Genomic DNA, 24,196 nt, shown 5'->3' with positions numbered 1-24,196 from the left:
TAAACCTAGTTTGTTGTGGTTTTTTGAAGAACGTGTTTATATTTTGGTTTTGGCGGGTTTTATGCAAGTGTAATAGTTTTGTGTTTGGGTTTTTAATATGAATGTGAATGAAGAAACTCCCAGGTAAGGCGTGTCTATTTATTTTTTTTTTTTATTTATTTATTGTTTACTAACTGAATCAGCTCTGGGTACAATTTTAATATTCCAGCAGCAATCCAGCAGCAATATAATTTACAATAATTTTACAAAACTCACAAAAGTATAAAAAGATGTACACCTAGATTAGAATCTGTGTGTGTACAAAACAAAAGTAATTAAGAAGATAATATATATAATTCACAATTCACTTAAAGTTATATACTATATACCAAATATACCAATATACTATATACTATATTATACTATATACTAACTATATTAAAACCAAAGAATAAACCAAAATAATGATTAAATGAACTAATGATTTAAATCGCCCTAGTCAGAATAACAGATCTTAACCACAAATATACTGATAAAGCTGCATATACCCTATATTTAATTTGCAAATAAATAATTATCTACGCAACACCGTAGCAAAAACTTCAAAGTTTTCATGAAGCAACCTATTTATTTCTCTACTAAACATATGTATATTTCGAACTTCTCTAATACTACTTGGAAGAAGGTTAAAAAATTTTGGGCCAAGGTATGTTAAAAACCTTTGAGTAGTCGCTCTTGTCAGAAAAGGCACACTAACAGAATACACTGCTTGGCTTGTAGTATAGCAACCCAAGTTCCCTATCGGTCGCCGCAAATCAGGATATTTATAGACAAATATTAGCACTGACTTAGCATACATTTGATGTATTGTAAAAACGCGCGCTTCTTGGTATAAACGGTTTGAGGAGTATCTGGGATGTTTTCTTAAAATTACTCGTAAAAGGTATTTTTGAGTAATGTTTAAAATATTTATGGTACTGGCAAATGATCCTCCCCATATTGATATTCCATATCTAATGACTGATTCAGCCAAGGATGTATATAACATTTTTAAAATGTGGAGAGGCATACAATTTCTAAGATGATAAAATTTAAAAATTAGTTTACGAATTTTTATATTAATACTTTCTATATGTTTTTCCCATTTAATATTTTGATCGATAAAAATACCCAAATACTTTATACATGGAGTCCTACTTAAGGTTTCCATGCAAGCACATGGCTTCTCCTTTAATATGCACTGATATGTGTGTATTTTTAGTACATCTGTATTAATTTGATGGTTATCGAGAATGCTAAAACTCATAAATTTTGTTTTTTCAATATTTACTACTAAACGATTTTCTTCCAGCCACCGACGAACCATTGCAAAATCTGAAGTTGCTCTCTCCACAGCATTCGCCCAGTTATCATCCTTTACCAACAAAACAGTGTCGTCCGCGTATGATACAAGTTTTCCAGATGTACTAAGAAAAAGAAGTTCATTGATATAGAGGGTGAATAGAAGAGGCCCCAGTACAGTACCTTGTGGAACACCACAATTTATTGTTTCAAAAACACTATACTCATCCTCCACCCTAACACATTGCTTTCTTTCAGTAAGATAATTTTTTATAAGAGTCCAGCTTAATCCCCTTATCCCGTAGTCGTCTAATTTATCAAGTAGAATATCGTGTGATACCGAGTCGAAGGCTTTAGCCAAATCTAAAAATATAGCTAATGATAACATAAAAATAAAAATATATTTATGTTATCATTAGTACATTATTTCGTAATTCTTGTTGTCAAATTGAAGAGGTTTATAAGTGGTGTTGTTTATAACTCTCATTGTTTTTTATTGTCGTCGATACATTTTGGGGCAACTATCGGGATTCAATATTTTTGGCATTGCAGCATCGCGGTAGAAGAAAAGATATTTTAAATGTGTTTACAACAAATATGTGCACAACTTTGTAATATTTTTTTATTTATGGCGTGGTTTTTTTTAGCAATGTTCTGTTTAGGTTCGTTTTATTAAAAGCGGGTTAGCGTCTAAAATGCGCTGTTGACAAGTGTTTGTGATTTCATAAAATTGAGATAATTTTTTCTTTAGTTGCAGTGGTCTCTGAAAACGAAAAAGGGATGTTGATGAGAATAAAAGGCCGCTGACCAGCGCTGAATTGGAGGCGTGCTTGAATGACTCAGAGGAAAGTGATTTTTAGCTTTCCAGCGATTAGAGATGAAAGTAGTTCAGAGTCTGAAGAAAATGTAGAATATAGTAGCCTAAATATCAAGAAACGTGAGGACACTGGAAGTGCTAACCACTACAGAAGCAGAGAACATTGAAGACGAGTGGACGGATATTGAAGAAGTTAGGATATTGAGTTTCCTTTTGCTGGTGCAAACGAAATTAGGGTTAGTGATCTTCCGCCCAATCCAGATCCATTAGATTACTTTGGTCTTTTTTTTTGATGAAGATATTTTTAAAATAATTACCACCGAGACTAATAGAAGAGCAAATTTAGTATTTGCTTCTAAGAAAACGAGATGAAGTAGAGATACAAAGTGGAAAGATATTTCTATCGATGAAATGAAAAAATTGATAGGATTATGCTGTTTATCTGGAACTGTAAAGGTTCCTCTTTTAGCTAAGCAGTGGAGTCGAGATATTTTATACTTTCATCCTGTATTTGGAAAGACTATGTCTAGAAATCGGTTTCATTATTTTAAAAAATCGTAAATCACGCTATGATTGATGAAAATGACAAGTTGTTTAAGATTCGGCCTATTTTAGAAAAAATACTAGAAAATATAAAAAAAGTTTTAAGTCCTGAAAAGCATTTATCCATTGATGAAGCCATGATTGGTTGGAAGAGTAGATTTTCATTTCGACAATATACCGTCAAACGGGGTTAAGTGAATCATAGTGGGTAAAATGAATTAATCGGGTATTTCCGCAAAAAAGTCGATCCCGTCGCAGACCTGCCCCATATAGTGACATTATTGCATCGAGATGACCTCGTTAGTATGTCTTTGTATGTGGTAGGGTGTGTTTCGCTGCTCAAAAAAATACACGTGAGTACCATAACGACATGTTCCGGTTAAACGATTTTTTTGTATTTTACAAAACTTTGGAAACGATTGGTTGCGGAAGTGATCAATATTAATATTTATTTACTTGAATGTAATTAATGTGTTTATTAGACATTAATAAACAAATTTGTGCTTAATTTTTGGTAAATTTTTTTTTGTTGAATTTTAGCATTTTTTTTTTCTAAGATGGTAACTTTAATGGGTAAAATGAATCATTTAAGTGTCGCTGTAATTTAAAGTAATTTATGATTAAATTTTTTAGAACTTTTTTTTAAAATAATTTTTTATATAAGAAATATTTTTTTATTAGTTTTGGTCTTTTTAGCATGCCGAGAATTTACAAAAAAAAATTGGGGCCGCAGGGAAAATGTAACTACGATCAAGAATATGTTCGTCGAGCAGTGGCAGCGGTTAGACGAGGTGATATGTCCATGAGACAAGCATCTGAAAGATTTGGTGTACCTTTCAGTACCATTCAAAGAAGATATCATGGCAAACAGTGGCGTGTCGTGAGGTTTGTGCCAGGAGGGGCACAGTAAAAAAATAAATTTTTGCAACGCCACGCCTAAAACTCGTTAAAAAATGGTCTCTTTTTTTTAATAATGATATCATAAGAAACAAAAAAAACGAAAACAATGACACGTTTTGAATAAAAGTTTACCTATCTCTTTTACCTTAATTGAATCCAGGATTAATTGAACTCAACGAAAAAAAAACTGTAATATCAGAGTAGTCTTTTAATATCATATAAGTCAGTTCACTAAGAATAAAGGCATTTTCTTAGTACGAAAAAGGAACCATAAAAATAAGGTAAGTATTTACTATTCACATGTTTAGGTATATTTTAGAATACTAATTTCGAGATCATTTTATTATATTATAATAACATATTTACACATTATAAACAAGCGAGAAGAGCTATTTTTTAAAACAGAAATCCGCTCTACGGTCCTTCATGGAAATAAATTTTTCTAATACTTTGTCTTCAAAATTATTTATTTCATGCACCAAATTTCGATTAATGGACATCATAGCCAGAGCATTTAGTCTATCATTAAGCATGGTATTTCGCAAAAATGTCTTTATGCGTTTAAGCGTAGAAAAAGTACGTTCTGCTTCTGCCGTCGTCATTGGAGTTGTCACGATAATTTTTAATATTTTTGACGTTTCAATAAACGTCTCATGAAGGGTATTGTCCATGATAAATGAAAGAAGATTCATTGCTCCAACAATTTCTTTTAAATCATCTCTCGAATAGATTACCTCTAATTCTGTTCTTAGCCTTGATTTGGTCAGCATTGGATAAAATGAAGCTACATCATCTAAAACTGCTACAGGAAACTTTTTTGAAAATTCTGAATATTTTTCTGTATTAAACAGGTAAGCGGCTTGCAAATGACCCCGATAGGAAAAACGATCCTTCATTTGAGTTGTAATTGTATCACAAATTTCTTTGGCAATAACACTTCGAAAATTATCATCGGTTCGTCTTCTCTTAGGCGTAGGAAATTCGGATTCGACAATCTTTTGAATCGAATCAGTTTCATTTCGGATATTAGAAATATTTTTCTCAAAAATTAACAATTCTTTTTGCAACTGAACGCTGTCTTTATTTTTAGATTGAAGCTGATTGTACAGTATGTCAACGTGTGGTAAAATTCGTCGACATCGAATGATGATACTTACATGATCGACACAGACTTATCCATGGAGCCAAGGATTGGGGAGTTTATTATTGCAAAGTTTCCAACCGAGAAACGAGATCGATTGTTTGTTGGCAAAATCGAGAATTGTTCAAAGAAAAAAGAATTTACTATAAATGCCATGAGAAAAAAGGGAAACTCGGAAAAGGGGTATTTTGTTTATCCCGAAATACAGGACCTTTGCCTAATAAGCCAAGACCAAATTATTAGAAAACTGCGTCAAAAGTCTTTCAAGAGGGGTAAATTTGTTTTTAACTTAGACAACGACGAATTTAAAAAGTTGGAGTAATTTTTTTTTTGTTAATTTTCCTATGTTTTGTATGTAGACTTAAGTTTTTTTTACCAAGAGTGCCATTTTTGTTTAAAGAAAAGTTCCTAAGTTTGTTGTTTTTATAAAGCCTTAATATTCTGTGATAGAATGTGTTATAGAATAAGACTTTGTTACTTAATCTTACTTTTGTTACCTTTAGAATAAAGAATTTGTTTTATTAAGTGTTTTTTTCCGTTTAAATCTTCTTTTTTTATTTTTTGTTGATTCATTTTACCCACATTATGTTTAAAGTGAATTTTACAGCACTTCTAATACATGATTCACTTTACCCCAAACCGGAGGGTAAAGTGAATCAGACTTTATCAAAAAAAATGGAGGACTTCCCATGCTTAAATGCTTACAAGTTTTAACAAAATCTTTTAAGACGTTTACCATAATCTACAATATTTTTTACATATTTTTTAATTTAATACTTTGGCAGAAAAACGAAAAAAACCACTTATTTTGATTCACTTAACCCCATTTGACGGTATATCAAATAAGAGCCACAAATATGGTATAAAATTATATGAGCTAACAACGGATGATGGGTTTGTTCTAAACGTTATTATTTATACGGGAAAGGGAACGTTAGTCTTGGAAGGTTCTACACACGTAAAAAGTGTGGTAAAAGAACTATTAAAAGATTATTTGAATAAAGGCCACACAGTTTACCTTGACATTTTGTACACAAGTGTTTCTTTGGTTGAATTTTTATTTAAGAAAAAAACGGGAATGGTGGGAACTCTTCGTGAAGGCAGAAAGGAAAACCATAAGGACACTATGAAAGCGAAGCCAAAAAAGGGTGAGGCAGTTTGGAAAAGAAAAGGACCAGTTTTACTTACAAATTGGAAGGATAAACAATATGTTAGGATGATAAGCACTATCCACAAACATGTAATGGTTGAAGTTTAAGGTAGAAGGGCTAACAATAAAAAAATTAAACCTGCATGTGTAATCGACTATAACAAACATATGTCGGGAATTGACCGATCCGACCAGATGATGGCGTACTATTCTACGCCTCGTAAAACAGTTAGATGGTATCGCAAAATATTTTTCCATTTAATCGATTTATGTATGTGGAATGCACGTTATATATGCAATCTTCACCAAAAGGAAAATATAAGAGAGAAAATGAGAAAAAGAAAAATAATTTGCAAGTGACGGATAATGAGGCAGATATTAGAGGCAAATTTCACTTTTTGGAGCCAAATCCTCCAACTGAAAAAGAAAAAAACACAATGAGAAGATGTCGCCAGTGTACAGCCGTAAAAGTTTCGAGAAAAACAAGATATTTTTGTCCCGTCTGTCCTGAAAAACCAGGCCTTTGTGTGCATCCTTGCTTTAAAGATTGGCATGAGGGCAAATCTAATTAAACTTATATTTACATTTATTAAAATATCATGTGTGTTTTTAAATTTTGATTAAACCACCTGACCAAATTGTTACTGTCTTTTCTTTTGTAAAAAAATATATGTCCAGTTAACTGGACGGCGGGTTATATGGGGGGAAACCTTTGCATAGAGCCCGATGTCCAGTTTACTGGACAGCTACTAGTGAGCTTAGAAATAGTCAAAGTCAGTTTACGAGACAAAAAATATGTCAGAAACATTTAAAACAATATGTTAAGTTAAATGGTTGAAGTTGGTTTCCTAGGGCGGTTTTCCGAAATTCGCCATGGCACTCAACGTATTAATCATTCCAGGATACGCCCTAATTTTTTACTTCTCCCAAGGATTTAAATTTTTTCCAAATATGTTTCAGAACTTGGAAACTCTCTTTCTGTTACATAAAGCAATTTTTTATTTTATTCCAGGCATTTGAGGATACTTATTTATGCCCTCCAAGTATTTAAAAATCATTTTCCATCATGTTTTCCAGACTTTGAAGTCAGTTTTTTGGTCGTCTAAGACCTTGCGAATTGCTTTTCGGTCACAACAAGTGATTGTTGTTTTATTCTATAGTTTTAAAGCCGTTATTTATATTTTTTCAGGTGCCTTTCACTCACTTGCAGTACTTCCTTATATCCTCCAAAAAGATGAATCATTAAGTTCAAAGGCATTAAGTCATTTGTCAAATCTTTCAGAGATTTTTCCAGGTAAACGTAACTCAAGCATGGAAGACCCACAAAATAATACGAGAAATTCGGAATAATAAAAAAATTACTGTAATTAACTGGAAGGACATGAATAATGATATCCAACGGTCTGGAAGTTATAAAAAATCAAGAGAAATGCTTGGTAGGCTTAAAAAATTACTCCTAGGAATTTAACGTAATTTTTTAAGTCTTCCTGAAAGAAAAAAGTCTTGTTAAAAAAGTTACTTTCTGCACTATATGTATATATTTTAGAGTTCCAGTTCTCCAATACATCTTAGATCAAATTACGTAGAAAAAGTTTCATTTTAATATAATTCCCACAGAAAATGTATTACCTGGACTATGTTCAGACCAGATTTCATTCCACACATCCAAGGTACTTTGTGTCTCTGGCGATTTATCGGCGTGTATAGCGAAAAACGCCAAAGGCAACACAGTTTTCGCATAATTTTTGATCACTTCCTGGTTGTGAGTGCCTATTGCTTGAATCGTGAAAGCTATAGCGGACCTTATAGAATCATCTAAAAAAAATACACACACATTTTAACACAAGTCTCTTTTAAAATCTGACCCAATCACCTTCTCTCTCAAAATACAAATTTTGTAACTTGGCAAAAAGCTTTTCCAAGCTGGAGTCCTTGCATTTGGACACCAAATGTCCAATTGCCACAGCGTTATGCTTCCTTACAGCCGAGTTTCTATCGGTTAAACCGTTAACTAAGGCAGCCAACAGTTTTCCCGAATAGGGTTGCACGTCATCCCCCAAATGGACCACTAAGAGGGTGATAAAGTGGCTGCAAGCGATCCTGGTTCCCAAGCCAATAGAGGGTTTCATCAGTTCCAGGATTTTTGGGATTAATTCGTCTAACATGGAACCATCTGCGTACCGTAAACTCTGGAAGATCAGAGTTATAATAAAAGTTTGTTGTTTACTCTTTTTATTTAAAGCTGTCACGATAATGTAAGTGACATAAATGATTTTTGTTTGATAGAAAATATTTATATATTATAAAATTATTTCAGTATTTACTGCGGACATTTCATTGCTAAATAAAGTCAAGCAAATTCAAGTCAAGAATTTATATTAAATGAGTTTTATTTTCATTTATATTATTTAACTCAAAAAGTTAAATTACCATATCTCATATGTACAGGTAAATTCAACTTTCAAATATGAAACAATTTAAGAAAAAATGTAAATTCCATTTATTATAAGAATTCGATAAAAGAAAATAAATGTATAATATAATGCAATGACAATCAGTCATTTATTCTATGATAGAGCCCAATTAACAGGTTGAGTTCCCTTCTAATTCTTCGTGGAAGGCTAAGAATTAATAAATTAAGGAAATAAACTAGTTCATTATACACCATTTTAAACTAAACAATTCTAATAAGCCTATTTTGAACTCATTCGGTTTGTTTCAAATACTCTTTATGTTCTTAAGGAGCTTTCAAGGATTCAATATTTATCAGCTTTTAATAATATCAATCTATTGAGATCACTATAGGATAATCAAATGTGGTTAAATGATGAAATTTCTTTCTAATATAAGTGCTACAGTTTAAATTTGAGTGAGGAACAAATATATTTAGTTTTATACCAGATTTTTTGTTTTGCTTAGTAATAGGATTTAAGCCTGATATATCTCTGTAAATATAATAAAAACCGTTGGGTGGAGATAAAGTATTTTATTTTAAATACATCTTCTTTTGTTTATGAGATACAGGGTGGAAAATTTCACAAATTTCTTCAAATTCAGAAGAATGTTTTATTTTGATAGTGTGTTTAATTGCTCGCTTTAAGGTCCTGTAATTAGTACAATTTTAATATAAAACTGGGTGGCAAACAGTACAAATTATTAGTAAAATTTTGAACTATTTTCAAAATTGTACTGAAAACACCTTGTGCGTGGCCATAGGTCTCGCACTACGAGACACTTCCTTTAATTATTACAATGTTTGCATTTACATGAAATATTTTAGAAATTTATTAGCAATGCAGAGCTTCTGGATATGGCTAATTACTTCTATTCTGATCCTAAACATTTCCTTTATGCCATTAATTACAGTATACAAGTCCGTCAATTTTTTAAAATCTTTTACCCTTAATGTGATAAAGTAAACAAAAACCTCAGTCCGGTATACTGTTGAGCAGGGGGATTCTTTTCAAGATATCTCCTTTTCAAAGGGGATAGTTCTCCCATTGAAAACAACAGTATACTCATAATATTTATTACACATAAATTCAGGAAGTTCATTTTTTTTTGGAATTTCGTCACTTTTGAGGTATTTTTTTTTCAAAATTTCCGATTTTTTACAGAAAATATAATGTTTGGAGAGTTTCTTCAAAATTTCCAGGTTTAATAGTCATTTACTTCCAGGCGTTTAACTTTACTCGTTTTTTTAGGCAATTTTTTTCAAATATTCTCTAAATTTTATTCACCAGGTTATTTTGATTCATCATTTTTAGGTCTGTTATTTAATTTAATAATGATTTTTTCCAGGCATTCAATGCTATTTATATTTTCGCTATTTCTATATACTATTGTATAAAATTAAACATTTGCACAGTTCAAACTATTAATGTACTAAAACCATCTTGTGTATTTACTGAAATATCTCGTTTTCTCCGTAAAAATGACGCGTTTTACCTAATTTTTAACGAAGAATAATTAAATAAAATATTTAGGCAATTCTGTAGTTTAGCACTTATTCTTAAGACAAACTTAATTTTAATGATTTTTTTTGTAAAATGATTTAATTTACCAAAAATCCTAATTCAAAATACTTTAACTGCCTGAAACATTTTAAAAAACCTTAATTTACTAGAAATTAATCATTTCATTATTCCTCCGGGTATAATTAAGTTTTTTCATTGACCTTTCCAGACGGTTGAAAAATAAATCAATAAGTGTCTTGCTCCCTGGCAAAATTCAATTATTAGTTACAATCAACTTCAATTTTCATTCATTTATTTACGATAGGAATATACATAGGATAATATAGGAATATATACGATAGGAGGATTCCAATAAAGATGGAAACTAATTTTATCTATTAAAAATTAAATTTTTGCAAACCCCTCTTAAAAACAGTGCTTAAAGCATTAAAGTATATATCACACTAAAATAATAAAAAAATACAAAACAAAACACAAAACCAAAATATCACAACAAACTACATATCTATATTGTAAAGATTTTATTTATATTTATATAATTTGCCCAGTTTAATGCTTTTTTATTATTTCTTTAAAGTTTGCAACTATTTGAGCATTTTAATTTTTAATAACATTCAATAAATTCATGCAAGCCTTTAAAAAACAATGTTTTTATTAGAGATGCGTGCTATTATAATTATTTCCTTTATTTAAAATAATTATTTCCTTTATTATTAATTAAAACCTGTTCTTAGTTTATAAATAAAAATCATTGTTAAGAAATACAAACGTTGTTTCACTGTCTTAAAGTTCCTAACGACATCACCATTCTTATCCCTTTATTAAACAGTGGTTGTAAAAAATTAATCAACTTGTCTTTTTGACATCAACTACAATATATTCGGGCCATAATCGAAATGAGGTTGAATTTTAAATAATGTAACACTAGCAGACAATTACAATTTTTTTTAATTCTAGAGGAAAAAAGTGTAAAAAATGCGCAAACATCTTAAAGCTTAAGGTTTTTCCCACTGTGATATTGATAGAATCGGAATTGTTCGATTTTAGATCAAAAGTCAATTATGAAATTTCCAAATTTTTGTCGAATCAAAAAATTCCTTTCTATGTAAAATTAAGAAAAAAATAAATAGATCAACAAAATTTTAATATAAAATTGATTATAACAATCGTGGAAACGAGACAAACAAATTAGACTAATCTGAGGTCATTTGGGATGTGTGGTGATTGGCAACAGTGGCCTTAATTGCAATATTTTGTGTCTGGTAAATAAATTGCAATTCGTTAAATAAATTCAATAATAAAAGTGTTTACTGTAATACTTGCGTATTTTCTTTTTAACAAATTCAAAATGTTTTGTTTTTTAATTTAATACGTTGTCAATTTCAAAGCCAAGATACTTTAAAAATTCAACCTATTCGAATTTTTTACTTAATTATTAAAAGAGTTCGCCAATAGGTATCCAAAAGAACAATAAGGTTTAAAAAAATACGCACTCTTTATATGCATGTAAATATAGTTTCTGTTTTTTTAATTAATTAATATGAATGAAGTCATTTTAAAGTCGAAACGTCAGTCCAATAATGCCTTTGGTAGTAAATAAATTATTTAAAGTCCTACCTTTGATACGGTTTCAGTAGCAAAATGAGATTTAGCAAGTGAAGCTCTCGCATGATCGATTGCCTCTTGGGTTTCCGCTTGTCCGGCCATTCGGGTGCTCAAGTATCCCAATTTGGCCGATTCCAGCTCCCCAGTGGCTTGCAGCAGGGCCGGGATCAATTTGGGTAAAAATGGTTTTACTTGGTTACCTGCCGAGTTTACTAGTTCCGAAACCGTTTGTAAGCTACAAATATTTATTGTTTTTAGAAAGAAATAAATTACACAGTTTTTAAAATGTAGGTATAATAAATTAATAAAATCTTAGTACTGGCTCGGTAGGAGAAGATAAATGATCAATGAAGGATTTAATTTTAGGTTCGCCGTTTTGTTTAAAACATCTGTTAAATATCATTAAGTCCTGTATACTTCCGAATAACTTTTCTGAATTATATTGCAAAATGTCTACTATTGCCAAAAACTTAAGGTTTATAAGTATTTTGCTTCTGTACAGACTCCTTGCAAATTGTTACACTTTCACTAAGCATAACAAATATCCTAAGAAATAAACCTAACTAACTTAGTTATTTGTCATTATCTTTACAATTATAAAAAAAAATTTTAAAACATAAGAAGATGAAAACAATATAATACATTTCCTTGCAAAATTAGGTAGAATCCCTTAAGTGACGCTTAAATAACTGGTGAAAAATATGTCATTATTGAAATTAGTTTGTTGAAAATTATTAATACTACAGGCGCATCTGAACAAAGGAGAGTTAGACAAAGACTTTGAACGATACGTCGAGATGCTAAAGGTTGATTTATTACGCAAAATATAAGGATTAACGTTTAATATTTAAATTTTTCAGACAGTAGGAGGAATCCATTAGATTGTTAATGATCCTATAAATTAAAACTAAATCCGCATTGGTTCAACGACTCTCTAAAATAACTGGTTTGTGTCTTCTTGACTTAAGCAAAGTTTTTGATACTATTAGTTACACTACACTTCACTATTATGATTTTCAAATAATTCTATTTATTGTTTTAAATCCTAAGTTAGTAATAGATGTACTGTCTGACTTTAGTACAGTAACACCCTTATATTTGAAAATCTAACTAAGTTTTAATTAATACTGGAGTGCCATAAGGATCTATTATCAGAACTTAAATAAGGTTTAAAAATTGGCTGGGAAACATAATCTTTAGTTAAATACCTCTGAGTTATTTATTCTTTTGTAAAGTATTCGTGTAATCTCAAATAAATCTTATTATTGAAATTTGCAATAGAAAAATTGCAATGGCCACAGAAGCAAAACGTGCTTTGATAAGGCGCTGTATAAGCTTATATTTACCAGCCCACATATTAAGATATTCATATATTAAGGTTTATTGTGAAAATTAGATGTTTTATTTACAATTTGGCAAGTTTAGGTACAAAAGTCAAAGATTGTTTTAAAATCATAAGCATTCTAGATATTGTAACCTTTGCTACTTAACTGCTATCCTACGCAGAATGTGTGTCCAAATAATTGTTTTACATATATTTTAAGTATACCAATTTTGAGCTTAATTAGGCATCCATTTCTAGAAATGTATTTCATTATGAAGTGATCACAAGATTCACACAACTGCTAACATCTTAATTAATACCTCACTAACTTGGACAAAAATTTTATTGAATCAATTGACTTTATTGTTGCAATTTGCAATTTTAATACTCTTTTAATGTCATATTCATTGATCGAGAAAGTTATCAATCATCATGTCTATAAATGAAACTCTATGAACAATAGAAACCAGTAGAAAATTAATAGAAAAGATCAATAATAAGTTTGAAAAAGAAAAATTAAAGCTGAAGCATTAAAGTCATTCAAAGTCAAAATATGCTTTAATTACTTGACGAAATATTATTCTTGTAGTCTAAGCATAAGACACAATAAATCACGAGCCTTCAAATATCATGAAAATGACCAGTCCACCAACCTACTAAATATTAACCAAATGCAATCGAAGAGTATCGAAGAAATTTTCATCCAATTTATAATACGCTTTAGTTAGTTTTTACTTCTTCTTTAAACAATCTAAAATAACTAACCTTCTTGTCGAAACTGGCAAGTCGTTAAATATTGCTTAAATAATATAAAATTTGAGTTATAAGACAAGCTTAAAAAGGCTATTAAGAGCTGTATTTTAACAACTAATTTCGTGTTATTTCGATTATCTTATTTGATAATGGAGGACTAGTTTCTGTGTATCAAACATACTGTTTCCAAAATAAAAAAATATGTCAACATTTTCTCAAAGATAAATTATGATTTGCACGCCTTTTTTGCCTTGTTTGCTTCTAAGACAGGTTTTTTACTTTATCGAGTGTAGATTTAAAATATTAGTCGTAGAAATATGAAAACACAAACCGTTGCGGTCACACAAACTTTTAATATCTCATCGACCCTTATTTAAAGGACTTGTTAATGCATATCATGCCAAGGAAGTTTTTCTTTATTCGTAATTACTGATGGCAAATCATTAATGTAAAAAAAAAATAGAGAGAAGACATCAGAGAGGCTGTTATCCAAGATTTAGGCCTTATAATTGACAATAAATTAACGTTTGCTTCTCATATAAATAAAACGCCTTTACTTGCTTATGGAGACATAATTTTCAGGTCACCATCTACCTTTTAATTTTTGCATTTTGTTCATTATGATTAAAACGTGTTTATGTTTACCTTAAAATTCTTATTTCTGGTACCGTATGCGTGATTCCGTGATTAAGAAATATCGGCAATACGGATTCGACCATTTTGACGCCGGCTTTTCCTTGACTTGAGTCGCTTGCTCGTATACACAACTGAAAGAAACGTTTTTACGTAAAATTATCAATTTAAATGCCTAAAATGAGGTTTATTTTATTGCACTAATAACATAAAAAAACTTACCTTACTTACTACCCTAGCAGTCTTATTGGCGGTCAGTCTTGTGGCCTCATGATGATCGTCCATTACCCTGAATAGTTTCGTCCACAGTTCTTCCATATTTTCGACTGTAATAATTGTAATTAGGTTAAAAATAATTTACTACAAAAATTTTATAAATTCATAAATGAGCCAACGTTTTAACGGATTCCAGTTTAATTGATACAAAAAAGGGCTTCAATTTTATTGGTTAAAGTAACAGAAAAATTGTATAAATAAAATCCCAAAAAAGAGACTATACACTTTATAAGATACAATACACTACTACACTTTTGAAAATCTTTAATTTGTACTCATTAATTAATTTCATTATAAGTACTTTTAGATATAAACACGCCTATTGTAATTTTTTTCCCTCCCGAGTCATATATCATTCCAAGCTTTTGTGCCATTTTTTTTCTGTGGTATTTGCTGTGATCTTTTATTTATTTTGCCATAGGTGTAATCATTGAATAATGATATACTTAATAATATAATTGACATTTGGACAAAATGGGATTGTTTTGCGATTAAATAAGCAATAGATGCACTTAAACGCAAGCCCTATTGTGAAAAACCTGTAAAATTAAATAATGCAGTATACTTGCGGTAACTTGAACTTACGATTTTATGAACAACTCATTAATGTGAACACCAATATTTTTCTATGTTAATTCTATAGTGTGAACAAACCCATATTTCGATAATGTGAATTTTAAGAAATCTTTAGTGATCCTGTGTAGACTTGTCTAGGCTCGTTAGTGGATATTGGGTTTACGTATTTGAAACGTTGTTTGGTCATTTAGTTGATGTTTATTAGATGAGAGAGTGCGCAGTGGCCTTTTAAAATGGTTAAAATTAATAAGAAGTTTTTAACTCTTTATGAGAAATCAAAAATTTTGGAAGAGCACAAAAATGGCATGAGTGTTACTGCACTAGCAAAGAAATATCAAATAGCAAAATCAACTATTTGTGCAATTAAAAATAAAGAAGAAAAAATTCTTAAAGTTGTTGGAGAGAGTTTAAGACCTAATAAAATAAAAAAATGCACTTTAAAAAGAGCAGAAAACCCCAAGATGGAAACTTTGCTGTATAAATGGTTTACCAAACAGCGTGAACGAAATTTGCCAGTTACGGGTGATATGCTTAAAGAAAAGGCTCTAGATTAGTGATGCGAAGAGTCCGGATTAATCGTCCGTTCAATCCGAATATCAAATTATTCTGAATCAATCCGGATATCTAAATCGTCCGGATACACGCCGCCCGTCGTCCGTTAGCCCGGCGATGAAATAATTGTATGAGCTTGCACGAGGCCCACGAAGTTCCACGTTCCACCGGCTAGAGAATCCGAATTAAATCGTCCGGACAAATACCCGGCAATCGACAACAAAGCATTTTCGTATTGATATTTTGCATCGTTTAAAATACACTTAATTTATTACATAGTACATAATTAGCTATTTTAGTTTAAACATCATGTAGAAATCAGTAAAAACGAAATGTCTAATGAGTTGCATAATGCATACCTTATATTCGAAAAACAGCTATAAAAAACGTTTATCGGACGGTCGAGCATCGAGCCCGAAACATGACATAATTTACCAAACGGGCGAGACATCGAGCGGATGAATTAATCCGGATGAAAGAACCGAATTTTCAATTCATCAATTTTCAGTCCGGATATTGAATAAATCCGGATTTTTACAACACTACTCTAGATTACATAGAAAATTAAAACTCAACGATAAATTTAATGCAAGCGATGGATGGCTTCAAAAATTTAAGTGGCGATATGGCATAAGGCTGCTTAAAATTGCAGGTGAAAAGTTGTCCTCGCAGCCTCACCTTGTAAATCCCTTTATTGAAGGCTTAAGAAAAAAGTTGAAGCAGCTTAATCTTAGTAAAGATCAAATTTATAACGCAGATGAGACGGGTTTGTATTGGAAGTTATTGCCAGATAAAACTTATGTTGCAATTTTTGAAAAAACGGCGCCTGTTCACACAAACTAACGCCTTTAGTACTATAGGAAAAGCAAAATCACGCAGATGTTTTAAAGGATTTGATAATCCAGTCATCTATAAAAGCACTAAAAATGCCTGGATGACGCAGAAAATTTTTAAAAATTGGTTTTTTAAGCATTTTGTTCCAGAGGTAAGTGAAAATTTTGTTTGTTTTTTAATTTTTTTAAGACTAAATTGGGTTTTTAGGTTAAATCATTTTTACAAAGCAAAAACCTTCCTTTAAAAGCCGTTCTCCTGTTCGACAATGCCCCTTTGCATCCACCGGCAGAAGAATTAAAAACTTCTGATGGACACATTTTTGTTGTCTACATGACCCCAAATGTTACACATTAATTCAACCATTAGACCAACATTTTTTGCGAATAACTAAACTATTTTACAGAAAAGGCCTATTAAGTAAGCAAGACAAAGGCAAGATCGATACACTAGAGGTGGTGGGGTTGGTTTATATATCCACAACACATTAAATTACTCAATTATATACCGCGAGTGTGCTGATGCAATCGAGCATTTATGGGTTAAAGTAAAGATTGAGAATGAAATAATTATAGGTGGAGTTATTTATAGGCGGCCAAGGGGAAATTATAGTGAATTTTTGTCAATGTTTGAGGACACTTTAATAAATCTTAACACATTATGTGATAAAATTTTATGTTTTGGGGACTTTAACGTAGACATGCTTAAGTTGGAGTCGAGTAGGGTTGATGACTTAAATAGGATTCTTGATACTTTTGATTTAAAACAGTATATTTCTGAACCAACAAGAGTCTCTAATGGTTCGTTAACTCTCCTCGATCTAATATGCTATAATTCGAATAATTTAGTTGACTCTGGTATTATAGATATATATATATCGGATCATTTTTTAACATACTGTAATCTACAACTAAATAAATTAAATAAGGAAAACAATATGTTTTCTTACAGACCTTTGACACGAATTAACTTTGAGAATTTTCAGATTGATCTAGAAGGTGCACCCTGGCATCAAATTTATGATACTGAGGATATTGATGAAAAGGTGTCTATACTTACTAATCATATGCTTAATATACTAGATATTCACGCACCTCTTACTGTTAAAACTTGTAAAAATAGACCTTACTGTCCATGGATTACTGATATTATAAAAATAATGAAGCAACACAGAAATCGGGCTTTAATGCGCTTTCGAAAAACAAGAAATTTGGAACATTGAAACTATTATAAGCAGATAAGAAATTTTACCACCACCGCCGTACGTAATGAAAAAAAGGCTTATTTAAATAACAAATTTCAAAACTGCACTACTCGAGACAAATGGAAGGAGCTTTATAAACTGAATATAATAAATTACAAATCTAGACAAATTCCCGAACATCTAAAAAAAGTCGATGAACTTAACGACTGGTTCAGTCATTTAACTTCTAATAATCTTTTAAAACATATAGATGACGCTCGAGTAGAGAGAACGTAGTGTTTGTCGCTCTTCAAAAATCCCCTCAAAATAGTGTTTTTAAAGTTGTTTTTTTTACAAGATAATACAGTTAGGGGTGAGCAATAGCCTTTTCATACGATTGACTTGTTTTTGAGTGTTTGTGTCCAGGGTTTGTAATAGTTAACTGCATTCAAGGCATCCACTATCATTTCCCGCCAAAATGGGTTTCTCAACAACAGATGTGAGAGAAATAAAATCCATAATTTCTAGTGTGTTTAACGATAAATTTCTCTCTGAAATAGCTGCGAAAGTAGCTGCATTAGTAAGAGAAAAATTTGATGAACAACTAGAAGCTCAAAACCAAGAAATCGCAGCCCTTAAAGTAGGGTTAAGTCGGATGGAGGAAGAGAACTGTCAACTTAGAACTCTACTAGACAATCAAGAACAAACAATGCGCAGCAACAATGTCCGTATATTCGGCATCAAACATGACCGAAATGAAAATGTCCGAGAAACCGTACTGTCTATATTAAATAATAAACTAAAATTGCAGGTTAACGGTAGCGAAATAAAAAAATGTCACAGAATTTCGCCAAAAATTCCGGGCCGTAAACCGCCGGCAGTGCTTGTGCGGTTTTCTACTGCTGATGTCCGTTTTTCGGTACTCAAGAGCAGAAAAATGTTAAAAAACACCGGTGTTTACATTAAGGAGGATCTCACTAAATTACGGCTTACTTTATTAGACCGAGCAATAAACCTTTTTACAAACAAATTTGCGTGGGTGTCTAGTGGCAATGTTTATGTCAAAACAAGTGATGGTTCGGTGCATCGTGTAGTCTCGGAAAGTGATTTAATCAACCTTAAAAGCAATGTTGGGACTGAATAACTTAAGAACAAGTCCGAAACATCAGGTACTTTTTTATATATGATTGGCTTACTAAACTCTTTTTGTTTAACTTTACGACAAACTAGTTTTTTTTTCTTTTTGTTTTGGTGCAGGTGTAGGTATAATCCTTATATTTATTCTTTATTATTATTATTAAACTAACTTATTATACTTAGAAATATACGTAGTTAGATAGTTTCTTGGCTAAGATTTTTTTTTTATAACCAGAGAACTTCAGCTTTTATTTTATACAGATATATCAATTTATTACAAGTGCATAACTAGTAAGTACCTAAATCTGCAATAACTAAGTATATATTATTCCTAAAAACTTATAACTAATCGCAATATTTTATGTCGTTAAAAATAGCACATATTAACTGTAGATCCCTGCTGGCTCATTTTGAGGATTTTAAGAATGATTATTGTAAAAAGGACTTTAGCCTGATTGTAGTCACCGAAAGTTGGCTTAGTCTTAATATTGATAGTAGTGCAATACAGATCAGTAGTTATCAATTAATAAGAAATGATCGTCAAAATCTTAGGGGTGGTGGTATTGTTGCCTATGTCCGGAATGGTTTATCATATGAAATTATTTTATCTGAAAGTCATGATTTTTTTGAAAGTTTATGGGCAAAAATTTTTATTAGTAAGGAGCCATACATTTTCGGCATAGTCTATAGGCCTCCAAGTTCAAATATTCAGAGTTTTTTTTTAACTTTAGAGGAAACACTAATTGACATTTTTTCAAATTTTAATAATATAACGTGTCTAGGTGATTTTAACATTGATATATCTAAATTAAATTACAGTCATGCAACTCAGCTTATTTCTTTGTGTGAAACTTTCGATTTGAAGCAACTTATAACCGAGCATACTCGTATGACCAACAACACTAGTTCAATTATAGATCTTATTTTTACAAATCATGTTGGCATTTTGAAATCTGGCATAATAAGCTCTACATTTTCTGACCATTTTGGCGTTTTTTGTGAATTTAATGTGACGGAGTCTATTGTACAACCGCACATTGTATCTTATAGATCCTTAAAAGATATAAACCTAAACAACTTTCAAGAGGATTTGAAGGCTGTTCCATTTCATTTAATATATGAATTCGAATCCATAGATGATAAGATACATTTTTTAAACAATAATTTACTCAAATTATTCGACAAGCATGCTCCTATTAAAACTATAGTTGTTCGAAAAAAAAAAAGATTCTCCGTGGCTGACAGATAATATTAAACTATTGCAAAAATTAAGAAATAAGGCATTAAAGGATTTTAAAACAACTAAACTGCCAGCTAAATGGAATTATTACAAACAGCTTAGAAACTATACAACAGCGATTAGAGCGGAAAAAAGGGCTTTTTATAGTGATAAATTTGAGAATTGTACATACAAGGACAAGTGGCGTGAACTAAGAAAAATATTGCCATCAAAGCAGAAGCAAATTCCTAAATCTTTTGTAAATACCAACAATTTTAATTCATATTTTATAGATAGTACAAGAGTGACAAATATTGATAATTGTGATGGGTTGATTAATTTTTATGATCAGAATGCATTACCAACCTTAAATAAGTTTTCTTTTCATCCCACTGATTATAATACTATTTCTGCAATTATATTACGTATTAAGTCTAAAGCATTCGGGGTGGATAATCTTAATATTACGTTAATTCAACTATGCTGTCCTTTTATTATACCATTTATTTTACATATTGTTAACGAGTGTATTAATAAAAACTACTTTCCCAAATGCTGGAAAGAAGCCTTTGTGTTGCCATTGCCGAAAGTGCATAATCCAACTGATTTTAGTCAATTTAGGTCTATTAGTATTTTACCAACGTTTTCAAAAATTCTCGAACGCATTCTAGACTCTCAAATTCGTAGTTTTCTTAATAATAATGATATTTTACCACCTAAGCAATCTGGATTTAGAACAAATTATAGTTGTACTTCGGCTATGGCGGACGTTATTGATGACGTAATTCGGGCTAGGGATGATGGTAAAATTTCTGCTCTGGTGTTGTTGGATTATACTAAAGCTTTTGATTTCGTTAGCCACTCAATTTTAAAGTCTTTGTTTCATTATATTGGTTTTTCTGATGCTGCTATTAATTTAATTGCCTCTTATTTAAATAATCGGATTCAACGTGTTAAAATAGATAACGACATATCTGATCCTTTGGAAGTTGAAAGTGGTGTGCCTCAGGGTAGTATTTTAGGACCCTTGTTTTTTATCATTTACACGTCTAGATTTTATCTTTAATTAAAGCATTGTGCCCATCATTTTTACGCAGACGACACGCAGTTATATTATTCATTTTTACCAGGAGATTTTAAAATGGCTGAGTTTAAAATTAATCAAGATTTGCAAGCTATTTGTGATGTTTCTTCAAAGCATTTATTAAAATTAAATCCTTCGAAGTCATCTATAATGTTCATAGGTAATCGAACTAATGTAAATAATATTTTAAATGGTATAAACATTAAATTGGGGGACGAACGAATTCCAGTTGTTGACAAATGTAAGAGTTTGGGCCTTATAGTAGATAATAATATTCGTTTTAAACATCACGTGTCTAATATTCTTAAAAAGGCATATCTTGCTTTGAAATTAATTTATTTGCATAGACACTATTTAAGTAAAGATATTAAGAAGCTTTTATGTGATTCATTGGTCCTTTCACAATGTAATTACTGTGATGTAGTGTATGGCTGGTGTCTTGATTATGAGGATAGGGGTAGACTGCAAAAGCTCCAAAACTCTTGCATTCGACTAATATTTGGCATTCGTAGGAGAAACCGCATTTCCCATAAACTTCACGAACTTGGATGGCTTAATATGCATAATCGAGCAAATCTAATGAATCAGCAGGGTATATAATTTAAGTTCTTTTTTTTTAACTTTTTGAATGGTTGTTTTCTTAAGTAATTTATTACAATTTTTGGTATTGGGATCATTTTATTTATTTATTTATTTATTGTCTGCAATAATTTTTCTATTTTTTGTTATTTAACAAAAAATTTAATCTGTTTTTTGGGTATTTGCAGTGTGTATTGTTTTGCTTGATGTTAAACTGTCAAATTTAGAACTCTTATGTAGTATTATGTAGGTTTATTAGGTGTATGATTGAAGAAAAAGCTGTATTTAATCAGTTATTAGTTAGGCGTTACTGTTAATGAGCGTTACTAAAATTACCATTTTTTTTTTAATGAAGTGTGGGGCCACAATGTTAAAGACCAGAATCTGCCATGGCAGAATTCTGAATTTGTAGGCCTTTTATTTGCGTAAATTTATTGCTAGATTCTGTAAACTTGTATTTTTTTTGTTTCTTCTATGCAAATAAAAAATATTTATTATTATTATTATTAATATTACTCCTCCGACAAACGAAACTTTCAATTTCTATAAATCTAATCAGAAGTTTCCACCATTATTTTCTTTTACACCAGTGGATGAAAATTTAGTATCAAATGTAATTATTAAACTTAAATCTAAGGCGTTTGAGCCTGATAATTTAAACACAACATTAATAATTCTTTTTTGTCCATTTATAATACCATTTATTACCCATATTATAAATAGTTGTTTGTTAAACTCGTACTTTCCAAAATCTTGGAAATCTGCTTTTATTTTGCCACTTCCTAAAAAAAATAATCCCTTAAATTATGGCGAACTTAGATCAATTTCAATTTTACCAGCCCTTTCAAAAATCTTGGAAAAAGTAATGGAAAAACAAATTACCGCCTATGTTACTGATAAGAATATTATATTACAAAAACAGTCGGGATTTCGAAAGGGATTTAGCTGTCTTACCGCTCGTACTGACGTCACTGATGAGGTTGTCGCCAGTTTGGACAGGGGTGATGCAATGATTTTAATACTGCTTGATTACTCTAAAGCATTTGATATGCTAAATCACGAACTTTTGATTAATATTTTACATTATTTCGGTTTTAATACTACAGCTACTAAATTAATTTTATCTTTTTTAAGTGATAGAATACAACGAGTTTTAATTGGAGAAGATTAGTCTAGGGTGGCAATAGTAAGGTCCGGCGTCCCACAGGGTAGCATTCTGGGTCCTTTGTTGTATAGCATTTTTACGTCGGCTTTTATGGATAAATTGCAATTCTGTAAATACCATCTCTACGCTGACGACACACAATTATATTTGTCATTTAATGCTAGTAATATTAAAAGAGCTAATTTTTGTTTGAATGCTGAGCTTGCTGAAAACCTTGCTTTAGTGAATGGAGTCTCGACAGATCATTCTCTTAAATTGAATCCAGCTAAGAACGTGGCAATGTTATTTTGTGGTGATAATAGCAGAAGGGCGGTTCTGGATCATGCCCAGCTAATTCTTAATGGAGAACTTATCCATTTTCATGTCTTAACTAAAACTCTCTTAACTAAAGAAAGGATTTTCAATGCTAAAAAAACTTTACAAGCATAGATCTTATTTGTCAAAAGAAACAAAAAAAAATGTTATGCGACTCATTAATTCTATCCCATTTTAATTATGCAGATACAGTATATCGACCATTTTTAGACTGCGCTAACTCTGCAAGAATTCAAAAATTACAGAACTCGTGCATAAGGTTTATTTGTGGAATTAGACGTAGGGAAAGGGTATCACATAAATTAGTCGATCTTAAATAGCTTAATATGTTGAATCGCCGAGAGTTGCACTCCATATGTTTTTTTTTATAAAATAATAAAATTTAAAGCACCATATCTCTATAATAAGCTCAGATACCGTACTGACGTTCACAATATAAATATTCGCAGACATGACCTTTTGTCTATACCTTTACATAAGAAAGAAATCTTTAAAAAGTCATTTTCTTACAATATTGTGTCCAAAATTATTAAATACAAAATTTGGGATTTTTCTAAATCTACATCGGCTTTTAAAAAATCAATAAAAATGGTTCTTTCATTTAAACAAAATAATATTTGATGCGTTGAAATAATTTATGTTATTTCTTTTTAATACTGACATCTCTGGTAAATCAATCAGCATGGTTCTGCTCTCTTTTGTGTCGAGATTCCGTGTTTGGATCTGGCGCGCGTTTAGATATATAAATTTTTATATGTATATTTTTCTCTACTATAAGAGTCTACAACAGAAATATACCTGTTAAACAGTTAATATACCTGTACCCCTCGTTCCTCGTTTCCTGCCTCCTATTAGTAAATAATAAGTAAGCTAGGATAATTTAGATTTCTTTTCTTTTCGTTTAGTTATGGATGTAGGGTATGCATGCTACTCGTACAGTTTATAATGCGGTTCGCGATATATTTTTTTAAAATTATAAGTGTAATATTCAAGGTCCTAACAGCTCCTTCTTCTGAGGGTAGCTGAAACATGACCTTTATTTCCTCTTTACAGTTACATGCTGAATTAATATACACTGATAAATTTCTTTTTCTTTGTATTTATATTGTAAACTTA

At 30.9% G+C, this 24,196-nt stretch overlaps 1 protein-coding gene across 1 annotated transcript in view; it reads right to left on the bottom strand.

Moving 5' to 3' along the window:
* LOC126734598 (proteasome-associated protein ECM29 homolog) overlaps positions 1-24,196 on the bottom strand; it is a 51,118-nt gene that overhangs the window by 14,977 nt on the left and 11,945 nt on the right. Inside the window, exons 7-11 of the mRNA XM_050438291.1 lie at positions 14,386-14,489; positions 14,176-14,297; positions 11,466-11,688; positions 7,745-8,060; positions 7,501-7,686 (exon numbers count right to left, since the gene is read on the bottom strand). Of these exons, the coding sequence (XP_050294248.1) occupies positions 7,501-7,686; positions 7,745-8,060; positions 11,466-11,688; positions 14,176-14,297; positions 14,386-14,489 (951 nt within the window). The remainder of the gene's footprint in view (positions 1-7,500; positions 7,687-7,744; positions 8,061-11,465; positions 11,689-14,175; positions 14,298-14,385; positions 14,490-24,196) is intronic.

The sequence above is a fragment of the Anthonomus grandis genome, chromosome 3, assembly GCF_022605725.1.
Source record: "Anthonomus grandis grandis chromosome 3, icAntGran1.3, whole genome shotgun sequence".
Lineage (NCBI taxonomy): Eukaryota > Metazoa > Arthropoda > Insecta > Coleoptera > Curculionidae > Anthonomus > Anthonomus grandis.
This window is presented reverse-complemented; position numbering and strand designations above follow the sequence as displayed.